The 26,820-nt window shown below is 57.9% G+C and overlaps 3 protein-coding genes and 1 long non-coding RNA gene across 5 annotated transcripts in view; 3 read left to right on the top strand and 1 right to left on the bottom strand.

The window, feature by feature from the left end:
* The first annotated feature begins 1,315 nt into the window (after window positions 1-1,315).
* Window positions 1,316-3,910, top strand: CNTF (ciliary neurotrophic factor). The gene is made up of 2 exons (XM_084521999.1): window positions 1,316-2,346; window positions 2,564-3,910. Exons 1-2 carry the CDS (start codon window positions 2,230-2,232, stop codon window positions 3,035-3,037), a joined length of 591 nt encoding a protein of 196 aa, XP_084378125.1. The 5' UTR covers window positions 1,316-2,229; the 3' UTR covers window positions 3,038-3,910.
* A 2,360-nt stretch (window positions 3,911-6,270) lies between these two features.
* DTX4 (deltex E3 ubiquitin ligase 4) lies at window positions 6,271-15,127 on the top strand. Its single transcript, XM_084521996.1, has 9 exons — window positions 6,271-6,508; window positions 9,352-10,093; window positions 10,994-11,055; window positions 11,149-11,310; window positions 11,404-11,465; window positions 11,694-11,846; window positions 12,300-12,461; window positions 12,653-12,742; window positions 12,981-15,127. Exons 1-9 carry the CDS (start codon window positions 6,298-6,300, stop codon window positions 13,212-13,214), a joined length of 1,878 nt encoding a protein of 625 aa, XP_084378122.1. The 5' UTR covers window positions 6,271-6,297; the 3' UTR covers window positions 13,215-15,127.
* Window positions 15,031-23,566, bottom strand: MPEG1 (macrophage expressed 1). The gene is made up of 2 exons (XM_084521995.1): window positions 23,552-23,566; window positions 15,031-18,071 (listed from the first exon to the last, which is right to left on the bottom strand). Exon 2 carries the CDS (start codon window positions 17,968-17,970, stop codon window positions 15,808-15,810), a length of 2,163 nt encoding a protein of 720 aa, XP_084378121.1. The 5' UTR covers window positions 17,971-18,071; window positions 23,552-23,566; the 3' UTR covers window positions 15,031-15,807.
* The window catches only part of LOC311438029, a 21,695-nt gene continuing 15,790 nt past the window's right edge, over window positions 20,916-26,820 (top strand). For both annotated transcript variants that reach the window (XR_014693901.1, XR_014693902.1), the window contains exons 1-3: window positions 20,916-21,024; window positions 25,166-25,260; window positions 25,650-25,801. This is a non-coding gene — a long non-coding RNA (uncharacterized lncRNA). The remainder of the gene's footprint in view (window positions 21,025-25,165; window positions 25,261-25,649; window positions 25,802-26,820) is intronic.

The raw sequence follows: 26,820 nt of genomic DNA, 5'->3' as shown, positions 1-26,820 counted from the left end.
TGCCTGGAAATCCAGCTGTGGCCCGAGCCTGAGAGCTTTTATGGGGTCGTTTGTCCTGATTTCCCCTTTCCCTTCCCCACTGACACTGACGTCTGTGTCGGAACAAGCCAGAACGCTTCTGGTGGTGGGGCAGCTTGTGCTCGGGCAGTTTGCAACCCTGGCAGCTCGTGATCTGGGTGTGAGCATCCCCCGTGGCTCCCGTGCTTCTCCTGGGGGTAGGCAGGAGGGCTGCAGCACCCCTGGGCAGGCAGCTCTGTGAACACCCCGCATGGCAAACGTGCAGGGGGTGGTGAACGACACGGACCCGTTCTCTTAGTTGGGGTGATACAACCCCTTGTTTAGATCAATTTATTGTGATTTCCAGGGAGAAGTTTTTGGGTGGCAAGCTGGTTTTCCCCTTCCCCATGCCCCTTCCTAACTGATGGGGCACAAAGAGAGGATCAGACCCGACCCTGCTGGTTTCACCCACCAGCAGCGAGGGTCTCCTGCCCGGGGCAGTAGGGTCAAACACCTCTCCTGCCTCAGACCCCGCTGCCTGTAGGGGATGTGCCAGCGTAGTTGGGGCTGCCTGCTTTGCCCCCGGGTTGCTGCAGCCCCTCTGCTGCTTTCCATGCCCTGCCACCGCCCCCCCGGAGGAGCGGAGCCGGCAGAGCCTTGCACAGAACACTAAACTAAAGGGAGAGCTTGGGGTTTTGTTCTCCAAGACCGACACTAAAACGCTTCTGGGCCACCAGCTTGCTCCCCAGCGGTGCTGCACCCCTCAGCACCAGGCTGGGAGGCGAGGGAGCCTGCCTCGGCCTGCGCCTGTCCCTGCTGCCCTGAGCAGAGCAGTGCAGTCGTGGCAGCGGCTGCGGCATCCAGCAGCTTGCTCGCCTCCCACCTCATTCCTGGCCTCGAGACCTCCGCTCCCTGCCTCGCCCTCCCCTGCGCCCCCTCATAGCTTCCCTTTTTTTCTTTTTCTGGTCTCGGCGGGGTGCCTGCCTGTCCTCTAACCACAGCCTGCTCGCCCTGCTGCAGGAGAGACTGGTGTAACTCCTTCCCTCTGCCCTTCTGTGCCCTACAACTGACACAGCCCTCCTGCCGCCCCCCCCCTCGGCGTCTCTCCTTCACTCGCATGCAGTTTGCTTCAATAAATTATTGTAGTAGTTTGCAATAAACTTCTTTTTGTATTTTCCCCTGTATTTATTTATTATTACTATTTTTTTTTCTTCTCCTCCCTGGGAGGGAAGCCAGGGCCTTTCTCCTGCAGACGTGCGGAGGGGTGGGCTGTGGGCAGGGGGCTTGGCAGCGCTTTCTGCAGTAGCCACCAGGTGGCACCGGTGCTGCTGGGCTAACCCGGGGGGGCTGGGGCTTGCCCCCCATCCCTGCTAGCCCCCGAATCCCCCTTGGTAGCCCTGAGCCTCTCCCCGGTAGCCCCAAGCCAGGGCAGGGCTTGTAGTGGTGCGGTTGTAAAGGGAAGCTGCTTTCCAACTCCCATTTTTCTCTTCATCTGGGTAACACGTAACCAAAATAAACATCTTGAGGAAAAAGCAAATAAACCTAAAAAGGGCTGGTTTTTGTGTGGTGCTTGTGTTTTGGAGGGGGGGGGGGAAACCAAGGGCCTCCTCCTTGCGGGCTCTGCTTCGGGGCAGGCCCCTGCAGGAAAGGGTGGTTGGGAAGAGGGCAGCAGGCAGGGCCCTGAATCCCCAAAGGGTTTGGGGTGAAGCCCCCAGGGGTTTGGGGTGAATAGCACAAATCCCACAGCTGGTGCTGGATGCCCCCGTGTTCCCTGCGCCCTGCTCAGGCCCCAGGCTGCCGTCCCCGCTCAGCTGTTGAGCAACGTCCCGGCTTTGCTCGCCTCTTCCCGGCAGCGGTTTCCCGTGCTCTGGTCCTAGTAGGGGGAACGGGGCTGGGGCTGGGGGCTGGCTTCCCTGCGGGGAGGCAGGAGAGGGTCCGAGCCGGGGCTGGGAGAGCCTCCTGCTGCTGCTGGGCGAGGCCGTTCCGGGCAATAGGCTTAGCGAGTGGCGAAGCGTGGGGGAATTAGGGCAATAATCTGTGGCTGTTGATCCCAGAGGCGGGAATTCGCAGCGTCGTGCCAGGCCCCAGGCGTGGAAGAGGGGGAGAGCCGGGCCAGCGGACGCGTGAGCAGAGCCGCCGGCTGGAATGCACCAGCTCAGCACGGGATTGTCCTTCCCGGGCCAGGCGGGCGCCGCGCCGTGAGCCCGGAGCCCCGGGACGAGCGCCGGGGCCATGGCAGCAGCAGACACCCCCTCGGCCAGCACCCTCCGGCGCCGCGACCTGTGCAGCCGCGGCATCCGCCTGGCCAGGAAGATGCGTTCGGACGTGGCCGACCTCCTGGACATCTACGTGAGTTTATCTCCGCCCGCGCCCCGAGGCTGCTGCCGAGCTTTGGGACAAAATGCTGCTGACACCTCGGCCTTGGGGTCTCGTCGGTGCTTGGGTGACCTCCTGCCTTTCACCTTCTGCCCTCGTGCCCCAAACCATCTTGGGGGCTGCCGAGGGTCCCTGTTTCTCCTGGCACAGCTGATCCCTGCACGCGTTGTTTATTTTTTTCCCCGCACAGGTGGAGCGGCAGGGCTTGGACGCCTCGGTGAGCGTGGCGGCGGTGGAAGGGGTGCCGGCGGCGGCGGCGGAGCACTGGAGCGAGCAGACAGGGACGCAGCGGCTGCTGGACAACCTGGCGGCGTACCGTGCCTTCCGCGCGCTGCTGGCCCAGATGCTGGAGGAGCAGCGCGAGCAGCTGGGCGACGCCGACGCTGCCCTGGGCCGGGCGCTGGCGGCCGTCCTGCTGCAGGTCTCGGCCTTCGCCTACCACCTGGAGGAGCTGCTGGAGCTGGAGAGCCGCCGGCCCCCCGGCGACGATGGGGATGGGCCCCCTGCGCCCCCTCGCCTCAGCCTCTTCGAGCAGAAGCTGCGGGGACTGGGGGTGCTGCGGGAGCTGGCCCAGTGGGCTGTGAGGTCCGTGAGGGACCTGCGGCAGCTCGCCCGGCCCGGCCCCGGTCCCAGCTCAGCCCCTGGCACGGCCGAGGGCCAGTGATGGCTGCACGGGGTGCGGGGAGCCCGGGTCTGGTTAGGGTTTAGCAGGGGGGGCCGTCCAGCAGGACTCCTTTCCCACCCCTGCTGAGGGCTGCTCACAGTCACAGGGGGTTTTGGGGTGGGGGCGGACGGGGGGGAGCACGCCACTAACCCCACAGCCCCCACGCTTTCGGTGCTGCTCCCCGGGGGCTCCTTTTCCCAGCTGGGGGGGCAGAGGCACAGGGAGGGAAGCCCTGGAAGGACGAGGCTCAGGATGAGTCTGGCTCTGCGTGCTCGGGGTTTGCAGGACCCAGAGGCCGCGGTCTTTGGTGAGCAAGGTGCCGTGAGACTTGCTCGCTGCCTCTTTTCATGGCTTGATGCTGCTTCACGAGGCAGGGAGCTGCGGTGGGGCTCTCGGAGAGGCAAGGCGGGAGCGAAGGGCTGTGAAACTAGCACCTGGTGGAAGGAATTGTAGCCCTGTCTGCACGACCCAAGGCTTTGCCCCCTTCGGGTGGTTCCTTTTCCTTCCCTGCCGCCTGCTCCTGCCCTGTTGGTGTTCTCTGTGCGTTGAATTTCTGCTCTAACTGCTTGGGGGCTCGTTCGGGAGGGGGTGGCGGGGGGGTTTGTGCAGGATGGCATTTCTCAGCTGCTCCCACAATCCAGCAGAGAGGCTCTGCTAACCGAAGGCTGACTGGGAAGACCCTCCGCAAGGAGGCTGGTGCCCCCAGGCCACAATTAGGACTGGAGATGGCCTGGAGAAACGAACAGCCCCAACCTCCAACCTGTATCTCGTACCCTGCGAAGCCCTGAGGCTTCTCAGCTGCCTTGGCCATTGTTTTTTATTTTTATTTTTTTCCTTGATGGCTGCTGAGTGAATAAAGTGCCTGGGAGATCTGCTGGGGAGCCGTGACTTCTTGGAGGAGGAGGAGGAGGGATGGTGGGACCGAGCCTCGCTGGGCTCTGTGTGGGCTGCCCTGCTCCTGCCTTCCTCCCTGCCCCCTGAGAGCAAAAATTGGGGGTCCCTGCTCCCCGGGGTGTGGGGGGAAAGTCTGGGAGCATGGTGCGGGCATGCGGCTTGGAAATGCCCAGCCAGCCCCGCACAAAGCAGCTTTGTCCCTGCAGGCGCTGGAGGCGCCGGGCACGGTGCCCGCTGCAGCACCAGTGGCGTCTGCAGGGGCTGGGGGGGCACCGCAGGGGGGGGCAAAGGGCAGGACAAACGGGGCCACGGGGCTGGGGCCACCCCATAGGGCGAGGGTGCCCGGCGTGTGGGGCGTGAGGGTGCCTGCTTTTGGTGGGGGACAGCCACGAGGCAGGGGCTGCACCTTGCTCAGCACTGCTTGCTGCCTGACAGCTGCTTTGCAGCTCGCAGCGGGTTATGTGCAGTGTTTCTACCTCTGTGCACTCGTGAACAACAATTTCTGGCTTTTTTTTTTTTTTTTTTTTTTTCCCCCAGAATTAGAGAAAGTCCCTTCTCCAGCAGATGTTTCTCTCTCCCGTGCCTCGTTTGCTCTGTGCACTTGCCACCAGCTTCCCTTTCTCCTTGTGCCCCCTCGAGCCCAGCAGGGGCCAGGGGCTCTCCCCCTCCCCTCCTGCTTCCCCTCACCTCCCACAGGGAGGATCCGCAGCTGCGTTCCCATACCTTCCTTCTGGGACACGGGATGGTGGGAGCAGCCCCTTTCATCCTGCAGATACCCAAACATGAGGCGACATTACTGTCCCTGGCATGGGGCCCTGCACCTCAACCTTCCCGCAGCACGGTTTGCGTTAGGAAGCCCGTGTGGTGCTGGCGATGCCTTGAGAGGGCCGCCACCATGACCAGGGGCAGTGTGAAGAACCGAGCTGTCACCGCGCGCCCCGCGGCCCGGCTGATGTTCGCTGCCAGCTGGGCGAGCGGCCCCGAGCCCGGGGCTCTCCCTGCCAGCAGGGCCCCGGCGCAGCTGTGCTGACACCCGAGCCCCCCCGGTCTCAATTTCAGCTTTTCAGCCGAAACACGGGCGAGGAGCATGAGGGAAAACACCCCGGGGAGAGCTGCCGGCTCCTGTGGCTAGCCTCCCGCGGTGGCGGTAGCCCCGTGGCTAACAGAAACCCACCGGGAGCGTGCTTTGGGACGAGAGAAGGGATTTGTGCAGGAAAACGTGCTGAGGGGCCGATGGGGAGATTTGCTCCCACTTCGGCATTTCCCTCCTGCTGTTTGTCCCCTGCTCACAGCTCAGCATCGCCCCAGCCAGTCCCCACCTGCTTTTTCCCCTCTTTTTGCCCCTAATTGCATCCTCCCCAATGGGCTTCTCATCGCAGGCAGCGGTGGCAGACGCTCCAAGGGGTGAGAAGTGCCTGGAAAATAATATTTATTGCCTGGAAAACAGGATTTATTGCTTGGGAAATAATATTTATCGCCTGGGAAATAATATTTATCGCCGGAAAACGGAATTTATTGGGAACTGAGCCCCCAGTGATGCCCTAAAGCCACAGCGCCCCCATGTCCTGGGGGAGGGTCCCCTCTGAGCACGCCGGGCTGGGGAATTTGCCCAAATCCTGCGGGTACGAGGCGTGGGGGTGGCGATCCTTTAGTTTTTTGGGGGTGATTCTCCCCAAAACGGGAAAATGAAGTGCAGTGGGTGCTGCTGCTGCTGCTGGGGGGCTGCAGGAGCCCAGCGTGGAGGTGTGAGGGTAATTTGGGGTCCCTCCGGCGGTGTCTCAGTGTTTGGGGCGGATTTTGGGGTGCCACAGGGGGGCTGCACCCCGCTCCCCCCCCCCCGCCACCAATGGTTCCTCCCGGCTTTGCCCCCCTCGGGGGCGAGATGGTCGGCGCCGCGGGGGCGTGGCCTCGTACCAAGAGGGGCGTGACCAAGTGCTAATGGAGGCGTGACCACTGCGCGTTAGGGGCGTGACCACTGGATGTTGTGGGCGTGGCCACGGGGGCGCGGGGTGGGCGTGGCTCCCCGTGGCGCCCCGCCGCGCGCTGGCGCGGGCGCGGGCGCGGGAGCGGGGTGGGCGCTGCGGTGCGGAGCGGAGCGGGGCCGCCCCCCGCTGCCGCCGCCCGGCCGGGGAGAGGCGCTGCGCTCCGGCCCGGCGCCCAGCCGCGGCCCTTCCCCTCCGCGCCCCCTCGGCGGACGGCCCCGGGGCGGGGGCAGGCGGGCGGCAAGCCCCGCGGAGCATGCGGGAGCCGGCGGGGCGGGCTGCAGCGGCGGCGGGGCGTCTGCGGCGGGCAGCGGGAGGAGGAGGAGGAGGAGGAGGAGGAGGAGGTGGTGGTGGTGAAAGGGGCTGAGGCGGCTCGGGGGAGCGATGCTGCTCGCTTCGGCCGTGGTGGTGTGGGAATGGCTGAACGAGCACGGGCGCTGGCGGCCCTACAGCCCGGCCGTCAGCCACCACATCGAGGCGGTGGCCCGCGCCGGGCCGCGGGCGGGAGGCAGCGTGGTGCTGGGCCAGGCCGACAGCCGCCTGGCGCCCTACATCATCGACCTGCAGTCCATGCACCAGTTCCGCCAGGACACCGGTGAGTGAGCCCGGGACGCACCGGCCCCGCTCCTTGCACCCTGGCGAGCAGCTGAATTGCCCGGCTGCACCGTGCCGCTGGGCTCGGCGGGCAGGCGTTGCTTGGCTTGGCATCGCTTGGCACTGCCAGCACCTGCCTGGTCCTCCCCGGGCTGCCACCACCTCGCTATGCATTGCTTGGCACCGCCCGCTCCTCCCCGTGCACCGTGCGGTGTCACCGAGGCCCTCCCAGCCCTGCCCGCTCCCTCCCTGCTTTGTGCTCCACGCCTGCAGCCTCACTGCATCGCTCTGCGCCGTGCTGCCCGCTCCCATCCGGCGCTGCCCGGTCCTGCCCGGGCCCTCCTGCACCGTGCTGCCTGCCCGGCTCAGCCCGGTGCTGTCCTGCCCTGCCCGACGGATCCGGCATTGCCCTGCATGTCCCTGTCGCTGTTTTACACCGTGCTGTTTAGCATCAGCTTGCACCTGGCTCTGCTGCCGGGTCCTGCGCTCCCTGACCTGGAATTGCTTGGCGCTGTGCTGCCAGGCCCCGAGCTGGCGCTCTGCTGTGCCGTGCCGCCTTTCCGAGTCCCACATTGCTTTGTGCTGCCTTCTTCCGTGCTACATCCCCTTGCCCACCCTGCCATCGCCCTGCTGCCCTCCTGGGTGCTGCCCGATCGGGGGGGTTGCATTGCCGGGCCCCCTATTGCATCATGCTGAGCTCTGGATTTGCATTGCACCACCCTGCCCTGCCTGACCTAGAATTGCACAGCTCCGCTTCGTGCTGCCCGGCCTGCCTGCTGGCCCCGCTGCCTGCTGGCCCGGGGATGCCCGGGCTTGCCTGCTGCTGACCTGCGTTACGCCATCCCACCCGGTCTCTGTGCTCCCCCCGAGCCTGCTGCTGCGTGGTGCTGGGGGGACAAATCCTGCCTTGGGGCACGGTGTGCCACGGGGGTGGGGGCACAGGCAGGTGGGGTGATGCCCAGGTGAGGCAGAGGTGGGTTTGATGGGGATTTATGGGGGGGACACGAGCAGGCGTGGCTGTCCCCAGGGTGGGGAGCACAGACAGGTGTTAGGAAATACCCAGAGAATGGGCGCAAGGTGCATGAACCTAAGGGCACGGGTTCTTGGGGGTGGCTGTCACGGGGGTTTGGGCCCCTTCCCTCTCCAGGCACCCCCGTAATAATAGTAGGGAGGGGGCCTGGCAACGTCCCTTGTCCCTGGACAGCCTGCTCTGGGGGCTGGTGGGGACCATGGTCGTGGGGACAAGGGACCGCTGCTGCCCGGGGACAGCTTTCAGCGCCATCCGTCTGAGGGCTATTGTCGCCTGGGGGGAGGAGGCCTGAAAGGGGGATTGTTCTGCTTCCCTCCGGGTTGCCGGGAATGTTGGTATTTTGGGTCATTAAACAGCTCTGATTTGGGGGGGGTCGTGACCCTGGCAGGCCCTGAATAGCTATTGTCCCCTTTCTTCCCCCGCTGAATGGGAGGCTGGCGGCCCTGCGCTGGGCTGGGGCTGGGGGGGCCGTGGTTTTCCCACACCGTGGCCGGGGAGGGACCGCCAGATGCCGCATGCCATCGCTCGCCCCGGATTAGGATAAATCACCGCTGTGCTGTGCCGCGAGGCCCTGCTCCCCTCCGGCCCTCCTTTGTGCCACCGGGGCTGGCAGCTTTTCTCCCCCGGCTGCCCCTTGGCAGGATGGGGCAGGTGGCCCGTTTTGCTTATTTTTAGCCTTTTTTTTTTTTTTTTTTTTTTTTCAGGGGACCTGGGCTTGCGTGGGGACTGGTGGTAGTGGGCATTTCCCCTGGAGGGCTGGGGGTTAAAAGGGACTGAAATTCCTGTGGGGTTTAGGGGGAAGAGCAGCGCAGGAATGCTCGCGGTTCGCCCCGGTGCCAGGGTGCCACGGGCTCACCGCCTCGTGGTGTAAAGCTGGAGACTTCCAGCTCGTGACTTCTGCTCCTCGAGGTCTCTCGTTCCTGTGAGGGCAAGCGATGGGATTTTGCAGAAAGGTGCAATGCCTCCAGAGGCAGCGACGTTCATGAGCTCACCTGATTTATTAACCAAACAACGCTGGGCCAGGGGCGAGCTAGAGGCATGCTCAGGACAGGACGCCAAGGCTGGGCATAGCCCCGTGCTGTGCTGCTGTGAAACGACCCAGATGGGAAGGCTTTTCCCTTGTAGGAACTCCCAATGTTGGCATCCTTGCTTTGAACGTGCCCTAGCTGACTTAGTGCAGTGGGAAAGGAAGCACCTAGCGTGGGTAGGGGCAAGCTGCCAGGTGCTTTGCTCTCCTGCCCCACTCGTGCACTTGCTGATGGAAGAGCAGGGGTCGAGGCACAGAGCCCTCCTCCAGCTCCTTTACTCAGCCTTGCAGGGATTTTCCTCGTGCTGCTGGCTGGGTTTTCACTGCAGGACGTTTCTGGGGCTGCCCTGAACCCCACTCCCCTGCTGGTGCACATCATTGCTCTGGGTGCTGGTGCCGTGCTCTGGGGCTCAGTGCTGCGTCTTTGCTCCTAAATCTCATATTTCCCTCTCCTGGCCCACAGCTGAGAGGCAGACAAGGCCATGTCGTGCCCCCCAGGAGCCTGGGGCATGCCTTGTGTCACCGAGCCTCTAAGGGAGGCTCCTGGATGAGGTTTTGCTGCTAAGCTTGTGGTTCTGTGTCCCCATCGAGTCTGTGCGCTGCGAACCTGAGCCTGGGGAAACTGAGGCACGCCGCTCCCGTGGCAGGGCGGGGACAGCAGCCACGCCAGAAAGCCGTCTCGTCCCCACACGGAGCAGCACCAGCAGGGCAGGTTGGGGTGGTTTGGTGGTGCTCCCTGCCTGCGGGTCCGAGCCTGATAGCATCTGTGTCACCCCCCCTCCGGCAGGCACCATCCGCCCAGTGCGCCGCAGCTACTACGACCCGTCGTCGGCCCCGGGCAAGGGCGTCGTGTGGGAGTGGGAGAACGACAGCGGCTCCTGGACGCCCTACGACATGGACGTGGGCATCACCATCCAGCGCGCCTACGAGAAGCAGCACCCCTGGGTGGACCTGAGCACCATCGGCTTCTGCTACGTCATTGACTTCGCCACCATGGGCCAGATCAACCGGCAGACCCAGCGCAAGCGCCGTGTCCGCCGCCGCCTCGACATGGTCTACCCGCTGGTCTCGGGCACCCTGCCCAAATCACAGTCGTGGCCGGCCAGCCCGGGGGCAGCCGCGGCCCCCCCGGCACCCACCTGCGCCTGCCCCCAGTGCCTCCTGGTCATGAGTGTCAAAGCCGCCGTGTCGGCGGGCGGCCTGGGGGCTGCCACCCTGCAGCCTCGCAAAGCCCCCCCCGCGCCCCCCGCTGCCCCCAAAGCCCCCGCGCCAGCCCCGGGGGCCAAGGCAGCCGACGGTACGGCCGCAGCACGCGGCTCGCTGAAGGTGCTGGCCTCCCAGGGGGGCCGGCAGCAGGCGGCCAGCACGCCGGCGCTGAGCTCTGTCGTCTCGGCCGCCAGCCCCCCCGGCCCCGGTGCCGGCCCCGGTGCTGGCAGCGGCAAGGCGTCGCGCCCCAGCATGGGCACCCTGAACCGCAGCCACCTGCAGCGCCTGGCCATCGCCCAGTCCCGGGTGCTCATCGCCTCCGGGTGAGTCCTGCCGCGTGCGAGCAAGGGGGTAGTTGCGGGGAGAACAGGGGAACAGGGGATGCGTTGTTCTGGGGCATTTCTCTGCATCCCTGAGCCTGAACGGGAGGGGTCCCTTGGGTAGAGGGGTGTGCTGGCCCCTCCTGGGGGCACCCAAGCGCCCTGTGTGGGGTGGGTAGGGTGATTTGGGCTGGAAAAGGCCTCTGAGATCATTGAGGCTGCCTGTGGGCTGCCAAGCCCACCGCTCGGCCCTGGCGGAGCACAGCGCTGCATCTCAATGAGGGGCCGGGGCCGGGCGGGGGGCAGCACAAATAGCAAAGAAAAGGCATTCAGGGCTCCTTGAGAAGGGGTCCTGCCAGGCCCCCGGCCTACAGAAGACACTTTTATTTTTTTCCTGGGGGGGTTGGGATCATTTAATGAGCCTGTTTTTTCTTTTTCTCCCCTTTGTCTGGCCCTGCCGTCAGCCTTCTGTCACAGCCTGGCCCCTTTCCTCTCCCTCCCTGTCCCCCCCTTCCCTCCCTGCTCCTGACCCACCGGGAAACTTTCCCATGGAAGAGAAGCCTTGGGGAAGGAGGGAGGGGGGAAGCAGCCACGGCTACATGGCTGTAGGAGAAAGGAGGAAAAAAAAAAAAAAAAACACAACACGACAGCCTGGCAAGCAGCGACAAAAAGGGGCCGTGAATAGTTCGGAGACGCAGGCCGGGTTTCTAAAGAGCCGGAGAAAAGGCAGCGGCGGGGCCGGGGGGGCACCTTGCCCCCCATGGGGGATTCTCTGTTTCCAGCCAGGGCCTGCTCAGTTGCTCAGGCAACTATTGTCTGGGGCCGGGCCTGGCTCGGGGTGAGGGACGAGGGATGGGGACGCCGTCTGTGGGCCCTGACGTGGCCTCCGTGGACTCTCCGCAGGGTCCCCACCGTCCCCGTGAAGAACCTCAATGGCTCCAGCCCCGTGAACCCTGCACTGGCAGGTGAGGACTGGGCCGTGGGGGCTTGCTGGGGAGGTTTCTGGGGGGATTCTGGAGGTTTGGGGGCTTGCTGCTTAATTCTTTTCCCCTGCACAGGCATCACGGGGATCCTGATGAGCGCGGCAGGGCTGCCCGTCTGCCTGACGCGGCCGCCCAAGCTGGTGCTGCACCCGCCGCCTGTCAGCAAAAGCGAGATCCAGTCCATCCCTGGCATCTCCCACACCTGCCGCAAGACCACCAAGAAGCAGGCCAAGAAGGGTGAGACGCGCTTGGCCCCTTTCCCCTCCGGTCCCCTCTCGGGGGTTTCTCCGGCGCCTCGCTCCAGGCCCCTCTGACTCTTGTTCCCCGCAGGTAAAACCCCCGAGGAGGTGCTGAAGAAATACCTGCAGAAGGTGCGGCATCCGCCCGATGAGGTGCGAGCAGCGGGGGCTGTTCGGGGTCTGTATGGGATGCCCAGGGGGCATTTTTATGTGGGACGAGTCTCTAGGGACATGGGCACTGGCTCCTTGCCCTCCCCAGGGTGGGGAGGTTGATCCAGAGGTGATACCAACAGCATTGGCCCCATGTCGTGGCACCGCTGGCTCAGCGAGGTCTGTCTGTCTGTCTTTCTGTCTGTCTGACCCTTCTCCCCGTCCCCGCAGGACTGCACCATCTGCATGGAGCGCCTCTCGGCACCCTCCGGCTACAAGGGCCCCCAGCCTGCCATCAAGCCCGACCTGGTGGGGAAGCTGGCGAAATGTGGCCACATCTTCCACCTCCACTGCCTGGTGGCCATGTACAACAACGGCAACAAGGTACGGGGCTGCAGGCTGGGGGAGGACCCAAATCCCCTAAATCCAAGACCCCTGCGCTGTGGGGGGCACACTGGGGCCGTGGTGCACACCATAGACACGTCCCGAAATAAAACAGCTCTTGGTGGGAAGGTGCTGAGGGCTCTTACCCCCCTGTCTTGGTGCAGAGTTAATTTTTTTATTATGCCTTCTCCTTCCATCAAACTAAAACAAAAACAAAACAAACAAAAAAACCCCCACAAAAACAGTGAGGACTGTAAAACTGATGAGGAAGAGGAATTCAGCTTTAACGAAAGACCTGAGGTCTGGTTTATAAATGCTCCCAGCCCTCCCCCACCGCTGCCGGCGTGTTTTTGAAATGACTGGATGTTTATGACTAAAACGGTGCTCAGTGTTGCTCTGGGTGGTGCTGGGGAGCGCTGCTTTCATTGTTCTCCACTCCTTTCCTCCCCTCAGGACGGCAGCCTGCAGTGTCCGACCTGCAAAACCATCTACGGGGTGAAGACGGGGACGCAGCCCCCGGGGAAGATGGAGTACCACATCATCCCTCACGCGCTGCCCGGCCACTCGGACTGCAAAACCATCCGCATCATCTACAACATCCCCCCGGGGGTGCAGGTGCGGCTGCTTGTCTGTGAGCGTGTTGTGGGAAATGGGGGTAAAGCCCTGCAACAGCGTTGATCCCATTTGCTTGGTGGCAGGGGGACACGGTGGATTTTAGCGCCGCTGTCGGAGTATTGCCTTGCACGCAGAGCATGCTTCTGAGCTTTAAATTTGTTAATTTATTTTTAATTTCTCTTCTGCTGCAGGGACCAGAGCATCCGAACCCAGGGAAGAGCTTCACGGCCCGTGGCTTCCCCCGGCACTGTTACCTGCCCGACAGCGAGAAGGGCAGGAAGGTGAGGGGCTCAACGGGGTGGCTTGAGCTGGAGAAAGTGTCCTCAAGGGTAAACCGAGGGGGAGAGGGAAGGGAGCAGCCCTTTGGGGCACGGGGAGAAGCAGGCTTGGCTTACACAGCCAAATCCAGGCAGGTTTGCTAGGGCTTACCTGGCTGATAAGCATGCCCTGAGCAAATCCAGGTGTTGCCTGCGGCCCCCTGCGTTCTCCTTGCTGCCTGCCCTATCTCCCCCTCCCCAGGTACTGAAGCTGCTGCTGGTGGCCTGGGACCGGCGCTTGATTTTTGCCATCGGGACCTCGAGCACCACGGGCGAGTCGGACACGGTGATATGGAACGAGATCCACCACAAGACGGAGTTTGGCTCCAACCTCACCGGCCATGGCTACCCCGACATCAACTACCTGGACAATGTCTTGGCCGAGCTGGCAGCCCAGGGCATCACGGAGGAGAGCCTGGCCCAGGAGAAGGACTGAGACCGCCGCGGGGAGGGCTGCCCACCGCTCCCCCTGCGGAGAAGGCAGCACCCCCTCAAGCAGGGCCATCTCCGGGCTGTCTGGGGGTGTTGGGGAGCGTCTTTTGGGACGTCCCTTCCCTGCTGGCAGAGCCGGTTGGCGCTCTGAGCCACGGGGGTTTGGCGGGCCTGGCTGTCCCTGCCGGCTAGCCACTGTTGTGTGCTGTCCTGGGGAGCTGGGGGTCGCTGTGAACAGTCCAGACCTCTCCCCTCTCCTCGCCTGGGTCCCTGATCTCCCCCTGGCACCCACCTGGGGTTGGGACCCCGTCCTGGTGCTGGGCGGAGTGGGTGGGAGCAGGGGCTACGGGGGTCCCTCTCGCTCTGGCCCTGCCTCGTCCCTTACCCGTTTGTTCGTTTGTTTGTCCCGTCTGGTACCTCCCGGGTGGTCTCTGTCCGCAGAGGTTGGAGGGGGGGGCCCTGGTCCACCTCGGCCAGACCCCCCACCCCATATCCCCTCTCCTCTTGGCTGTGTCTGAGCTGTGTCCTGTGGGGTCCCCTCATCTGGGCTGTGCTGGGAAGGGGCTGAAGGGTGGTAGAAAGCCGAGTTGGGGGGGCCAGTATGTCTCCCCCCCCACGGTAGTGGGTTCCTTGAACTGTTTGTATGGGGGCGTCCCCGTGTCGAATTTTATATACCTCGTGTTTTGGGGGTTTGTCGTATATATGTACATATAGGGCTGGTGGTGTTTGGGGTGGCGGACTGGCGGCTGGGAGGACGCGACGTGGGGCAGGGGCTGAGCCTGATGGTGCTCGTGATGGGGTGGGGGTGGCCCAAAAGGAGTTGGTGCCCCCCGGTGGGGGTCTCTGTGGGATCCCACCCCCTCTCTGCTGTATCCCAGCAGGGTTCCAAGACTCGAGGGTCCCTGGTGAGGTTTTTTGGGGGGCTGGGGGGACATGGCTGGCGGGGGGAGGACAGGGTGGCTGGCAGCGGGTTGGCACAGTGGTTTGGGGGCTGTTGGGGTTGATGTGTGGGGGGGAGGTAGGGCGGTGGCGGGGAGGGGGTTTGCATGGCATCTTGTGGTCCCCACCAGCCCCGGGGACTTCACAGGGCCTCGTGTGGGATGGGGGTCCCAGTGTCTGGGGGGCTTCCTTGGGGAAATCCTCCCCATGGCTCCATGCCCACCCTGTGAGAGGCCCTATTTCAGCGAGCCAGGCAGGGGCAGCGCAGCGGCTGCCCGAACTGCCCCCTGTGGGGTTAGGTCCTCGTAGTCCCTTTTTGTTTAGCCCCCTTTCTCCCCCTCCTCCTGCTTTCCCTTTGGGGGGTCGGTTTGCCCTCTGTCCCGGAGGCTGGCGGTGCGGGGTCTGTCCTGATGTGCGTCCTTCTGTTGTCATCGCTGTTTCTCCTCTTCCCCCCCACCCCAAACCTGCGGGCCTGTCACCCGGCCACCCCGTGGGGGATCAATAAAAGCGGACGGCGGAGGATGCTCGCTGTCCCTGCGCGGCCTGGACTCTCTGTTGTCTTCTGTCCGTCGTCTGTGTGGCCAGGCGAGTGAGGGGACACCCACGGGGAGGGCCGGGCACCTCCTGTCCCACAGCCACCCTCCGTGTAGGGACGGCTGGCCGGACGTCTACCTCAAGGGAGAAAAATCCTCTTCCCCTAGGAAATCCCCTTCTGGGCCCGTCTGCAGCAGTGTGATTTCTCCTGGCCTGTGCCCCGGGCTTCCCCTGCTGCAGAAAAACCCCAGCTGGAGCTATGCAAAACCCTGGTGTGATCTCAGAGAGGAAGGGACCCCCCCGCCCTCCCCCGGTGCCCGGGTTGCCGGCTCTAACATGACGCAGCCTTTTAACAACATCACTTTTTCCTTTTATTTTTTTTTAATGCCGTGTTGCCTATGCAATTAGTTGCTGGCTGAAATAAAACTGATCCGTGCCTCTCTACGTGTGTGTATATCTACCACGCTAGATATACATGGAGACGGGGGGGGTCCTCCTGTCTCTTTGCTCCCTCCTTTACTGGGAGACGGAGCGTTGCTAATGCTATCCGTGCTGGCCCTGGGTGTCAAAAATACCTGGGGGGGGGGTCTATGGGGGAATGGGGGTGGTCCAAGGGGTCGGGTACTGCGTGCACCCTGAGCTGATGCTTTTACACGCAGCAACTCTCTGCAGTGGAGCTGAGACTGGCTGGTGTCCCGGTGGGTCAGGGAGGGGGTGCCGCATGGCTTCCCCCTGCTCTTTGGGGGCAGCTTGGGGTGTCCTTGTCCTTTGGCACCCCACAGGCTTCAGGGGCTGGTTGGAGGGCCCTGGTTCCCCTTTTCTGTCTGTGGGGGAGGAGAGGAGGCATGGCCTGCAGCGAGGTATGGGGTTGTTTAGTTCTCAAGCGACAGCTGCCTGGGAGAGGGAATGTGCAGGGGCGTATGGGGGTGGGTGACGGTGATGGGACAGCCCCAGGAGATGGCATCAGAAATCAGCCAGGGAGTCTGGAGCGGGGAGAGAGGCTGTGCAGCACCGGGGGTGCTCCAGGCTGGAGCTGGGGAAACCTTAGGGATAGGGGGTGGGCAGGGGGGGTTGCCTAAACTGGGGTCTCACAGCATTGCCCAGCACCGGGACCTGAGGGATGCTCAGGCCGTGAGCCCCTCCGCCTCTTGCTGGTACCCCTCGCCCATGCTCACCACAGCACTGTCCTCCGGGCTCCCTACAGGCGTGCTGTCCCTTTCCTTCATCTCCCGGTACCCCCTCATCCTGTACCTCCAGCGGCCGTAGCTGACCATGGCCAGGAGTGTGGCCAGCCCCACCACCACGGCGGCGGTCACGCCGGCCACCTCGCCCCCCGTCAGCCGCCGGCCCCTCACCATCTCGGCTGTGCGCTGGATCTCGGCAGGCTGGGCTGGCCTCCAGACACGGCTCTGCCCGTCCCTCACCCAGGCGCTCTCCCCGTCCCCGCTGCTCACCAGCACGGTGTCGGTGGCCGGCAGGCTGGCGGGGGGGCGGGTGAAGGGCGGCAGGCGGGCGGGGGGCAGCGAGCCCCCCGTGAAGATGCCGGCCTGGACGCAGTAATTCACCTGGCAGCTGTCGCTGATCAGCGCCAAGTGCTGGCTGAAGCCGGCGGGGCAGCGCTTGACGTAGGGGTCTTCGGGGGTGCCGCGGTGCTGCCCCCCCAAGGGGTTCCCCGCCTGGCAGCTGAAGAAGCCCCCAAAGGGCACGGAGTACTGGATGCTGCTCTCATAATCCTGGCTCACGCACACCCTGAGGTCGTCGAAGAGCTTCAGCTGGAGGTACCCCGAAGGGCAGGACTGGGCGCCGGTGAGGGGGTTGGCACTGTGGCTGCTGAACAGCCCCCCGAAGAGGTAGCCGGAGTCCAGGGGCACCGTGCCCCTCGCCACACACCAGTAGGCGCTGAACTGAACCCGGGAGAGCCAGAAGACGTCTTGGCACACGCGGTGGCAGAAGATGCCCAGGGTGCACTTGTTGTGGCACTCCAGGTGGCTGTGGCCTTCCTCCCGCTCCTGCGCGCCCAGCAGCACTGGGATGTAGGCAGAGGGGCAGGAGAAATCCCCCGTGAGGGGATTTTTCTGCTCCAGCGTGTGGCACAGCGCGCCAGCGTCCGGGCCAGAAAGCCCAACACACTTCTGGAAGACACCCCCAAAGGTGAAGTTGGTCATGGTCCCCTTGCAGGAGCCGTCATCGGCATTGGCGTGGAAGTTGAAGTTGGGCGAGGTGGCGTCAGTGCAGCCGGGGTAGGTGTTGAAGGTGTAGTAGCGGCGGATGGCCGCCTCCAGTCGCTTGGCCAGCTTCTTCACCGTGGGGGTGGGCAGCTCTGGCAGGGTGCTGGGGCTGATGAAGAAGTACAGGGGCAGCCCCGAGCGGTCGATGGCCACCAGCTGGTTGCTGATCCCCTCCTGCCAGGTCTTGAGGGTGATGCCTGGGTAAAAGGGGATCCCACCGACACTCTCCACCCTGGAGTTGGTACGGTTCTCCATGTACTGCTTGGTGAAGGAGGAGCTGGTGTCCAGGGAGCCCTCAGTTTTCATATTGATGATGCTGTGGAAGGCAATGCCGGCTGAGGCCGTGATGGTGTTCCGCATGCCCCAGCTGTCCTTCAGGAAGGTTGTTTTGATCTGATCTTCCTGCACCAAGCTGGCTCCAGCGTCCACAGAGGTGATGGTGTGGGTGCCGTAGTTGAGCACCAGCACCTCAGACAGAAAATCGGCCATCCGTGTCTGGTTGTTCTCCAGGTGGCTGGCAATCACCATCAGCTGCTTCTTGAAGCTCTTGTCCAGAACAGCTCCTGGGTCAATCTTGACGGTGTAAACCAGGTTCCTGACTTGCACTCGGGTGGTGAAAGCCCGGTCCTGTACTTGGTGTGTCTTGGTCTGGTGGAAGTCTTGAGAGAACTTGCCATTGATGGCAGAGAAGAGGGACAGCTCCAGGTTGATGGAGGAAGAGGTGACGCTTTGGTAATTCTTCCAGGACTCGATGATCTCAGAGTTGATGTCCAGGTTGCTGTGCTTGCGAGGGATGGTGAAGACCTCATCTGGGATGATGTAGGACCCATCTTCTGTGGTCTTGCAGAGCGAGTAGCCCAGGTTGATGACTCTGCCCATATCCAAATTCCTCAGGTTATCCCAGCCCCCACCAGGGAGGACTTCCAGACTCGGGACCTTCAAGTTCTTCTTGCAGTCCTGAAGCCCTGAAGAGGGCAACAGCTCCTGGGACAGCTCAGCCCCTCTACTCACAGCTGCCAGCGTCCAGGTGAGGACGACCACCCTCAGCACCCAGAGCATGGCTGAGCTGAGCGGCGGACGTCTCGCTGCTGAGGAGGGAGCCGGGGAAATGAGGCAGTCGGGGGTGCAGCTGCCGGGTGGTTCCTCCTCTTGGGGGGAGGCTGAATTAACAAGGGGAAAGGAGAAGTGAGAGCTGGTGAACGTGGTAAAGGGCTGAGCAGAGCTGAGAAAACAGGGTGAGGAGCAGAAAAGAGGTGCCTGGAGAGTGTTGCCTCTCTAAAGCAAAAGCTCCCTCTCCCTGTGAAAGCTGCTCTGCTGGAGATGGAGCAAGGAAAAATCTCTTTTTCAGCACGGTACCTGCACCTACGTAATGCCATTGTGTGAACCTCCCTTGAATGATGCCTCAGTGACTCTACAGATCAGCCCCTGGACACCCCAAATGACCCTGGCTCTTTGTGCCACACACAAGACTTGGCCCCAACACCACAGCCAAGCTTGTGCAGTGGGGTGAGATCCGGCCCTGCTCGCATGAGCTGTGCTGCAGGGCTTTTCCCTGCAGCAGGACAGAGCTGAGGCTGCTGGCCATGCAGGGAAGGAAGCGGGAGGAACTGGGGAAACAGCACTCTGCTTGCGTTTCCTGGCGAGACGGCTGCCCGAGCCCCCGGAACAGGTCTTGATGGTTTTTTTGGGGACCCTCCATGGTGGCCAGGTTCAATTTTTCCTCTCCACTGTCCTCATTTATGTCAGGGCCTCCTGCAGCCACCTGCACCTGATTTCCCTGAGGGAAGGATCCTTCCCTTGGTGTTTCTGGTTGAGAAGGGCACCTCCTGCATGGGGCTGCAGAACCTCTGGTGGCCTCTGGCTGCAGCAGTCCTGTCACCCGAGGTGCTGCTCCGGTCCTGCCCAGGGGTGCCTGAGCCTGGCTGGGCACCGATGTCAGTGATACAGAGGAGCAGCTGCGTGTTTTGGGTAATAAACAGTTAAATCCATTTCTACTCTGAAAGCTGCTTACATAGCCATGGTTCTTTCCATATGGACCGGTTCATTTCCCCTATTTTTGCTGGTTAGTTCCTCTTTCCAGGACGGATCTGGCAGAGAACGAGGCTGAAGTGAGAGCTGCGGTGAGGAGAGGTGGACATGTGTGCGTGCCTTCTGTAGGACAACACCACCGAGAAGCTGTGGGACGATGCAGGAGAGCAGGAAGGCTGGTGGGGACACCCAGCCCCATCGTGGGGCCGTGGAGGAGCCAGCATTCCCAGGAGGCTCCCACAATAACCTGGAGCCTGTCTGCATTTTGGACTGTTTCAAGTCCGACTTTGAAGCTTGAATGGTGGCTCCCACGGTGATAGCTGTGGCTGGCAATGCTCCCAGCCTCTGGGATGGGAGGAGGAGATCAGCCTTGTGGGGTGGATGAGCCCCCTCGTCCCTCTGCCATGCGGGAGCAGAGCCAAAACAGAGACCGGGGGCTTCTCCATGCCACCTCTGCTTCTGGGGGGACATCTCGTCCTGTAGTGGCTGAGGCACAGCAGAGCAAGGCAAAATCTGGCCAGTGCACACAGCTTGGGTATAAAAACCAAAAATATATCGCCTGCCTGATCCCGGCAGGGAATGAGCAAATGGTGAAGCAGGTCGGTGGGCAATGGGAGGGGAGGCAGAGCCCCAGACAGGGTGCTTCCCTGTCGGAGAGAAGGGAAGGGGAAGCAAGGGAGGGTAGCAAGCAGCTGAGCTGCAGATGATGCAGCAGGAGGGGGGAAAAAGCAGTCTGCCTCCCATTCCCTCCTCCCCTCTCCTGTAAATAACAGAGCAATTTAAACGTTCAGGGCTGGGGTCGAGGAATGGGACAGAATCATACACTTCCAGAATGGCTGAGGTGGGCAGGGACCTCTGGACATCACCTGGTCCAACCCTCAGTTAGGGCCAGCTGGAGCTGGTTGCCCAGGACCACGTCCAGATGGCTTTTGAATATCTCCAGGGAGGGGATCATTCCTGTTCCCATTCCCATTCTCAGCCCCAGCTCTGCCCAAGTCCTGCACAGCACCGGTGAGGGCACTGCCTGTGATGGGGACCATTCCTGCCCCTGCCATCCCTTGGGGAGCAATTGATCCTTGCTGCTCCTTGATAGAGGCTGCCAAAATAGTCTGTGTTTTCTTTTTTATACAGATGCTCTTTCACCGTTAACAACACCATGTCACAGCAGGGGACAGTGTACTTAAACTGCAACATGATTATTTCTAGTCTTGGACGTTGTGGGAATCTTGCTTTAGGACAGAGATCAGGTGGTGACCTGGGTCATCAAACCTACCCTTGGGACTACAGGCACCGTGCAACACAGCCCTTTGTGCAATTGTCTGGGCATGGGCTGCATCCTTGTGAAATTAGTGGCAGATTCCAAATCAGAGTAGTGGGTTTGTTTTGTTTACTTCTTTGTTTTTCTTTAGTTGGCAAATAAGTTATCTTGGGAGAAAGGAGGTGTTTCCCAAGCCAGCTGTATCTGTGCTGGAAACCCAGTTAAAATCCAACTGCAGGAACCATGACTGGCTTGAATCCTTGTTCCTCTTTTGCTGTGTATTCAGGTTTTACCCTGGGATGACAAGGTGAGTTAAGGGCCTAAGTCTGCACTGGCCACCCTCCATGTGGCTTTCAGGTAGCTGCAATTAGTGGCCATGGGTTGAGTTGGGTGACCTCAAGCAAATTTTGGGCGGCGTCACCTCTGTCGGATGCTCTTGGCTCTGCTAATCTCTGTTAGCTGTGACTTTGGGGCTTTTTATTTATTTTTTATTTCTTTTTTTCCTGGGGGGAACTTGTAAACGTTATGCTACTTAACTAGTTAAGGACCATCAACTGTCAGTTGCTATCACAACTGGTGCAGTTAATTGGCTAGCTAATTAATCATGCCAATCTTATTAATTATGCTAATGACTTCACTCCTCTTCTACCAATGCTGAAGGACACAGTGAATATTTAGGGTAATCCTCTAGCACCTCTTCCCTTCCCGTTCTTTCCCTGCTAAAAGTGGTGGTGGGGTGGTTCCTCCTGGCAGTGCCATCTGACAGCGGGGTGGTACCGACTTGGAAAGGAGCTGGAAGCCCTCAGTGCAGCAGAGACTGCTGCGAGGTGTGGATATACGTTTACGGGTACCATTTTCAGGGGATCTGGAGCAGACTGGGGATTTATAATCCAGAAGGCAGCTGAGTTACTGGGCTATCGAGCTTGGATAGAAAGACCTACCTGCAAATACAGAATGGTGGAGGGCTCCCCCCCACTTTGTTTCTTTTTTATTTTTTCTTCTGGTCACTTGGAGGATTATTTTTTTCCCTTTTGGAAGATAATTGTTACAATCTGCTGATGCCTGTATTTTTTATTTTAAAGATTTTTGTTGGGGATGCTTGCACTCCTTTGAAACAAAAGGTCTGTGTGGGTCCATATCAAAGATTGGGCTGACCTGAGACTCTAATACCAAGCAGATTTGGAGATTGCAGCCAACATGGCCTCACCACAGCCAAAAGTAAACCTGACTAAACTCTTGGCCTTCTATGCTGGACTGACACATTGGTGGACAAGGGAAGAGCAACTGATATCCTCTACCTGTACAGGCCTTTACATTGTCCTGGTTTTGGCTATGATAGAGTTAATTTTTCTCCTAGCAGCTGGTATGGTGCTGTGTTTGGGATTTAGGATGGGAATAATGTTGATAACACGCTGATGTTTTAATTGTTGCAGAGCAGTGCTTACACTAAGCCAAGGACTTTTGGGCTTCTCACGCTCCACTGCCAGCAAGGAGGCTGGGGGTGCACAAGGAGCCGGGAGGGGACAGAACCAGGACAGCTGACCCCAAGTGGACACAGGGTTGTTCCATACCATATTAAGCAATTAATTAAGCAATTCCACTGAGCAATTAATATGGGGTGGCTGGGGGACTGCTGCTTGGAGACAGGCTGGGCATCAGTCAGCGGGTGGTGAACAATTGCATTGTGCATCACTTGCTTTGTACGTATTATTGTTATTACTACTGTTATTATTATGACTTCTCTTTCTTTTCTGCCCTATTAAACTGTCTTTATCTCAACCCACAAGCTTTTACTGTTTTTTTTTCCAATCCCAAAGCTTTGTGCAGCCTGCAAACTAGACCTTTTGTAGCTACAAGTTGCCAAGATCTTTTACTAAGAGCAGATGCTCACAGAAGACCCGGTTAATGGGCCAATATATTGCAACACCAAGCACAGTAACAGATGCTGTTTTTAATGGAAAAATGAAGACTGGCTTGCCATTTTATTGTTTTTAATGATTTTTCAAAAATTTTCTTCTTTATTTGGACTGAAGCGTGCCAAATCTGGTGACTACCAGGGCATGGCACAAAAGACTCATGGAAGCTTAGCATGTGATTTACAGAATGAAGAGTGAGCAAGAAAGATGTTTTCATTTTGCCCACATGAGGCCAAAACAAGCCTGAAATGCCTGGCAAAAGGATGGTGCTGCATGTGCTGAGCTCAGCGGACAGAAGCAGAGAAGTCTGGGTTGCTCTGGACCACAGTCTGCTTTTCTGTTGAATCAGGAAATGTTCTTCTCAACATGACGAAATCCCTTAAGCTGAGCTCCTTCTTTTTAAGCTGTGTTTTCCAAATGAATCTGCTACTCATTTTTTTTTCTATCTCTCTTGGCTCTAATTCTGACTCTTTCATCTGCCCCTCTGCCTTTTGGTGTTTGGCTTCTAACAGGGTGTGTTGTAAGAGAGTGAGGATGGTGAAAAACAGCACGGCGAGGAAGTCTAGAATAAAGCCTTGGAAATGGCCAGGAGAAGCCTTCCACCTGAAATGCAGAAGGGGAAACCAAAGATGTGAAGACAGCCCTCAGGTCATGCTTTCCTTAGCCCTCAGAAGCCAGCAGAGAGAGGAGATGCTGCTTGATGGATAAGGTGAGCACTGCTCAGTCCCCATATCAGGGAGTAGCTGTCGTAGTACCCACTGCCATAATAAGGCCTGCAGTTCTTGGAGCTTGTTTCTCATGGCAGTGCTTCAGGGAGCCCTGTTACTGTAAGTGAAAATACATTCTCAATTTTAATTTATTGTGAAAAGTTCTATTAAAGTTTTGCACAGCAAGCCTGGAGGCTTACAAAGAAAGAGAGTGAGGATAATCGTTTAAAGCAAATGAAGCAATTCCTAATTAATTTTAGTTCTTAAAACATTTCATTTTACTTATTTATTTTACTTTAATCAGCTCTTGTCATTCTGAGGCATTCTCCTGCAATTTTTACTATTTCACAATCATCAAGGGACTACTTAAGTGTCTCAAGTGTTTCTTTAAAGCAGCTGGTTACAAATGGCTCTAGAGATCTTTTGTCATCCAAGCAGGGGGCTTTTAGGTGACCCCACAGCCAAAGAAGGATTAAACTGGCTACAGCTCTTAGTTGAAATACTTTGAGGAAAATAAAACCCTAAGATATATGGATTCCTAAGTGATTCACCCATCAAGTTCTCACATACCTGTTGCTATTTGATTTTGCTGAATGAGCTAAGAAGTGTTAGGATCGATAGAAATGGCTCTTTGTCAAGACAGGTGAGATCTGGACTAGATTGCAGGATTCATAAAAATACAAATTCATGATTCTTAACCAAAAAAAAAAAAAAAATCACATGAACTGTACCTCGTGTATGAGATGTCTTCTGTGGTTTATCCTGTTAGGTCACTAAATACCACAGGGCCATTGACTCACTCCCTGCACACCTGAGTGGGATGGGGGAAGAGAACTGAAATAAGAAAAAGCGTGAGAAATTGTGGCTTGAGATAAGTATAGCTTAATAAGACAGAGAAAAGGAAAACAAACAAAAACAAATGATGTAGAACAAAGAAGAAAAAAGGAACAGAAAAGAAACCCTGGATGAATTTTAACTTGTAATACTGGCAGTGCACTCTGGCCACCTTTGTGCTGGCAGTGAGATAGTGCCTATGAAAAGTCTGCCCGTGCTACTTATGTCTTCTGTGAGAAACAAAGTTGTGTTTTTGTGGTAGAGAATTGCTTTTCTGTATTCCAAGGTGGTTGTGTAGTCATAACAAGGAGAAATGCTAAGTAGATAAGTGGACAGTAGAAGACCTCACTGTTCCCAAATGAGGTAGAAGCTTGAGAAAAACAGGATGAGCAGTGTGAGAACAGTAAAAACAAAGATCACAAGTTCTCAAAACACAAGAAAGGAGAAATTAAAGGGTTCTGAAAATAAAAAAGAAAAATTGTATATCTATGGTATAAAGGAGCATTGAGTAGCTTGTGAACCTGCAGTACTCAGGCAATGAGGAAACGGGAGGTGATCAGGGATCAGTAACAGGAAATAAAAGGTTATGATTTGTTTATTAAAACATGCTCCTGATTGACAGGACGCCCGCCATTGCAACTGCAAATAAAAAGGCTTCACAGAAGGTCCTGTCTGAAGAGAATTATTTGAGGTGTTTCTCACACTTCCATGCAAAGAAAACTGTTGTCCCTGGTAGACAAGATCATGGAGGGAGCGGAAGGATTTAGAGCTGGGCCCAGCCTTGTTCCCTGCTGGTGTGGTCTTGTGGGTTAGCCCAGCAGGCAGCTGAACACGGCACAGCTGGTCTCTCACTCTCCCTGGGAGTGGGGGAGAGAAATGAAAAAATTGTGAGAATTCGTGGTTGAGATAAAAGGAGAGTTTAATAAGAAAGAGGGGGGAGAGGGGGAGAAGGAAAAAAGAAAAAAAAATAACCACAAAATAAGGAACAAAACAAGTGATGCACAATGCAATTGCTCACCACCAACTAACTGATATCCAGCCTGTCCCTAATCAACACCAGCCCTGGATCAACTTGCCCCTGTTTTATTGCTCTGAATGGCACTGTATGATGTGGGATAGCCCTTTGGCCAGTTGGGGTCAGCTGTCCTGGTTGTGTCCCCTCCCAGCTGCTTGTGCACCCTCAGTTTCCTGGCTGGCAGGGCAGGGTGAGAGCCTGGGAAGTCCTTGGCTTGGTGTAAGGAGTCCCCAGCAGCAGCTGAAACATCGGTGTGTCATCAGCACTGTTCTCATCCTAAATTGAAAACAGCACCACACCAGCTACTAGGAAGAAAATTAACTTGATCCCAGGCAAAACTAGGACAATGCTGCAGAAATAACAAGTTCATCCTGGTGTTAAAGGGAGAACATTTCCACAAAAAAGGCAGGATCAGTGAGGTTACAAAATTAGAGCTAATGGGGATCTCAGTTGCTGCTGATTTTTTTTTTTTTTTTTTTTTTTTTTTTTTTAACAGGCTTAATCACAAGTAAAGAAGAAAAACTAGTAATGCAAGTAGCTTTGGGAAAAAACAAACATGTTTCAGACAGGTTACTGTGCACCTGTTACAGAGTAAGGACCACTTTTCATTCTTTGAAACATTGTTTTTTATTTTTAAAATTTTTTTAAGCTTCCTCCAAAGTATCCCCACCCAAATCTTCCACAGATTTGTGAGAAATAGTGGATAACTACTATCAAGGTTAACAACTTTTTTCCATAGAAAGGTTTTCAGTTCTACAGATGTCCACCAGCCTCTTGCAAAAGCTGAGAAACTAGTTATAGGTGGGCTACACCAGGAGAAAGCTGTTTTTTCCTTCTGCCAAATTGCTAGTTCCTGTATTTCTTCCGATTTTACTATACAAATGAAAAGAGAGATGGGGGACAAGAGTATCTAGGTTTTCTCTTTTCTTTATATGCATTTACTTGGGTGTGTGAAAACTGTTCTCTACTACGCCCACCAGTTTGCCATTGCAATTTGGGATATGGCTCCCATAATTTGAACATTGGTGGGCACTGAGTTAATGTTGCCAGATAGAGAAGGGATCAGTTTTCTTTCCTGTGACACCACCAATGGGACCATAGGATGAGAGAATAAACATCTAACAAACGCGGGGTAAGTAAACAGGAGTTTGCTTGTTCGTGGTTTGTGGCACAATCTATGGCATTTGGGTGATAAATGTGGTGTAAGGATGAAATTCAAGTTGGATATACTTAAAATTAAAGTTTTGCTGTGCATAGAGGCTGTGTCTGTGTGCAAACTGAGGACACTTCAGTGTCTTCAGTTTGTCTTCAGTTTCCAAGGTGGTCGAGGGATGAAGATGTAGAGGTGAGACTGTGGACTGAGGGAAGATGGGTGGGAGAAACTGCAGAGTTCAGCCTCTACCTGGCTTTGTACAAAGCCACTACCTGTCATAGTAGGTCTCCAGGTTGGGATTTTGGACCACCTCAGACATTCCTCTGGCCATTTTCTGTGCTGAGGTCAGCACATAGGAAGTATTTGTATGCCTTGACGTGTTAATTAATATCCTGGGTGGGAGAGTGCTGGTCCTGCTGCAGGACTGACCCAACTGGATGCAGGTAAGATACTTCCATGCAGTCAGCAGAAAGTATTCCTGCAGATGCTGAAATAGGACACAAAAGACAATCTGTATTTATAAGATGGGAAAAAAAAAGAAGTGCAGAGTTTAAAATAAAAGCAATGATAACCCATGCCCTGGAGATGGCAAGTAGGACCACATGCCAGCTATTTAGTAAGATCTGAAAACCCTGGTTCAGGGGTCACCCAATTTAGGTGAAGACGTTGCTGCAAGCACCTTTGCAGTGGAGGCTATCATCACCAGCTGGGAAGCCTGGCAGAGCTTGATTAACCACTTGAGCTTTGCTTTTCTCATTCAGGCCTTAATTTCAGACCTTACCCTGAAATAATTCAGTGCCACCAGAAAATACTGTCACCGCAGTAGGTGACTAGGTCACTAGGCTTAAAGGAGAGTGGTTAATTATTTCTAATTAGCTTAGAGCCTGCTTGCAAATGGGATTTGTCAGGAGCTTGTCTGCCTCACAGACCTGAGGGCAGCAATAGGCTGTAATAGCTGTAATCAGCCTTGCACGCCCTCACCGCGAGCAAGCCCAGCA

Source organism: Aythya ferina, assembly GCF_964211825.1.
Source record: "Aythya ferina genome assembly, chromosome: 5".
NCBI classification, from domain to species: domain Eukaryota; kingdom Metazoa; phylum Chordata; class Aves; order Anseriformes; family Anatidae; genus Aythya; species Aythya ferina.
This window is presented reverse-complemented; position numbering and strand designations above follow the sequence as displayed.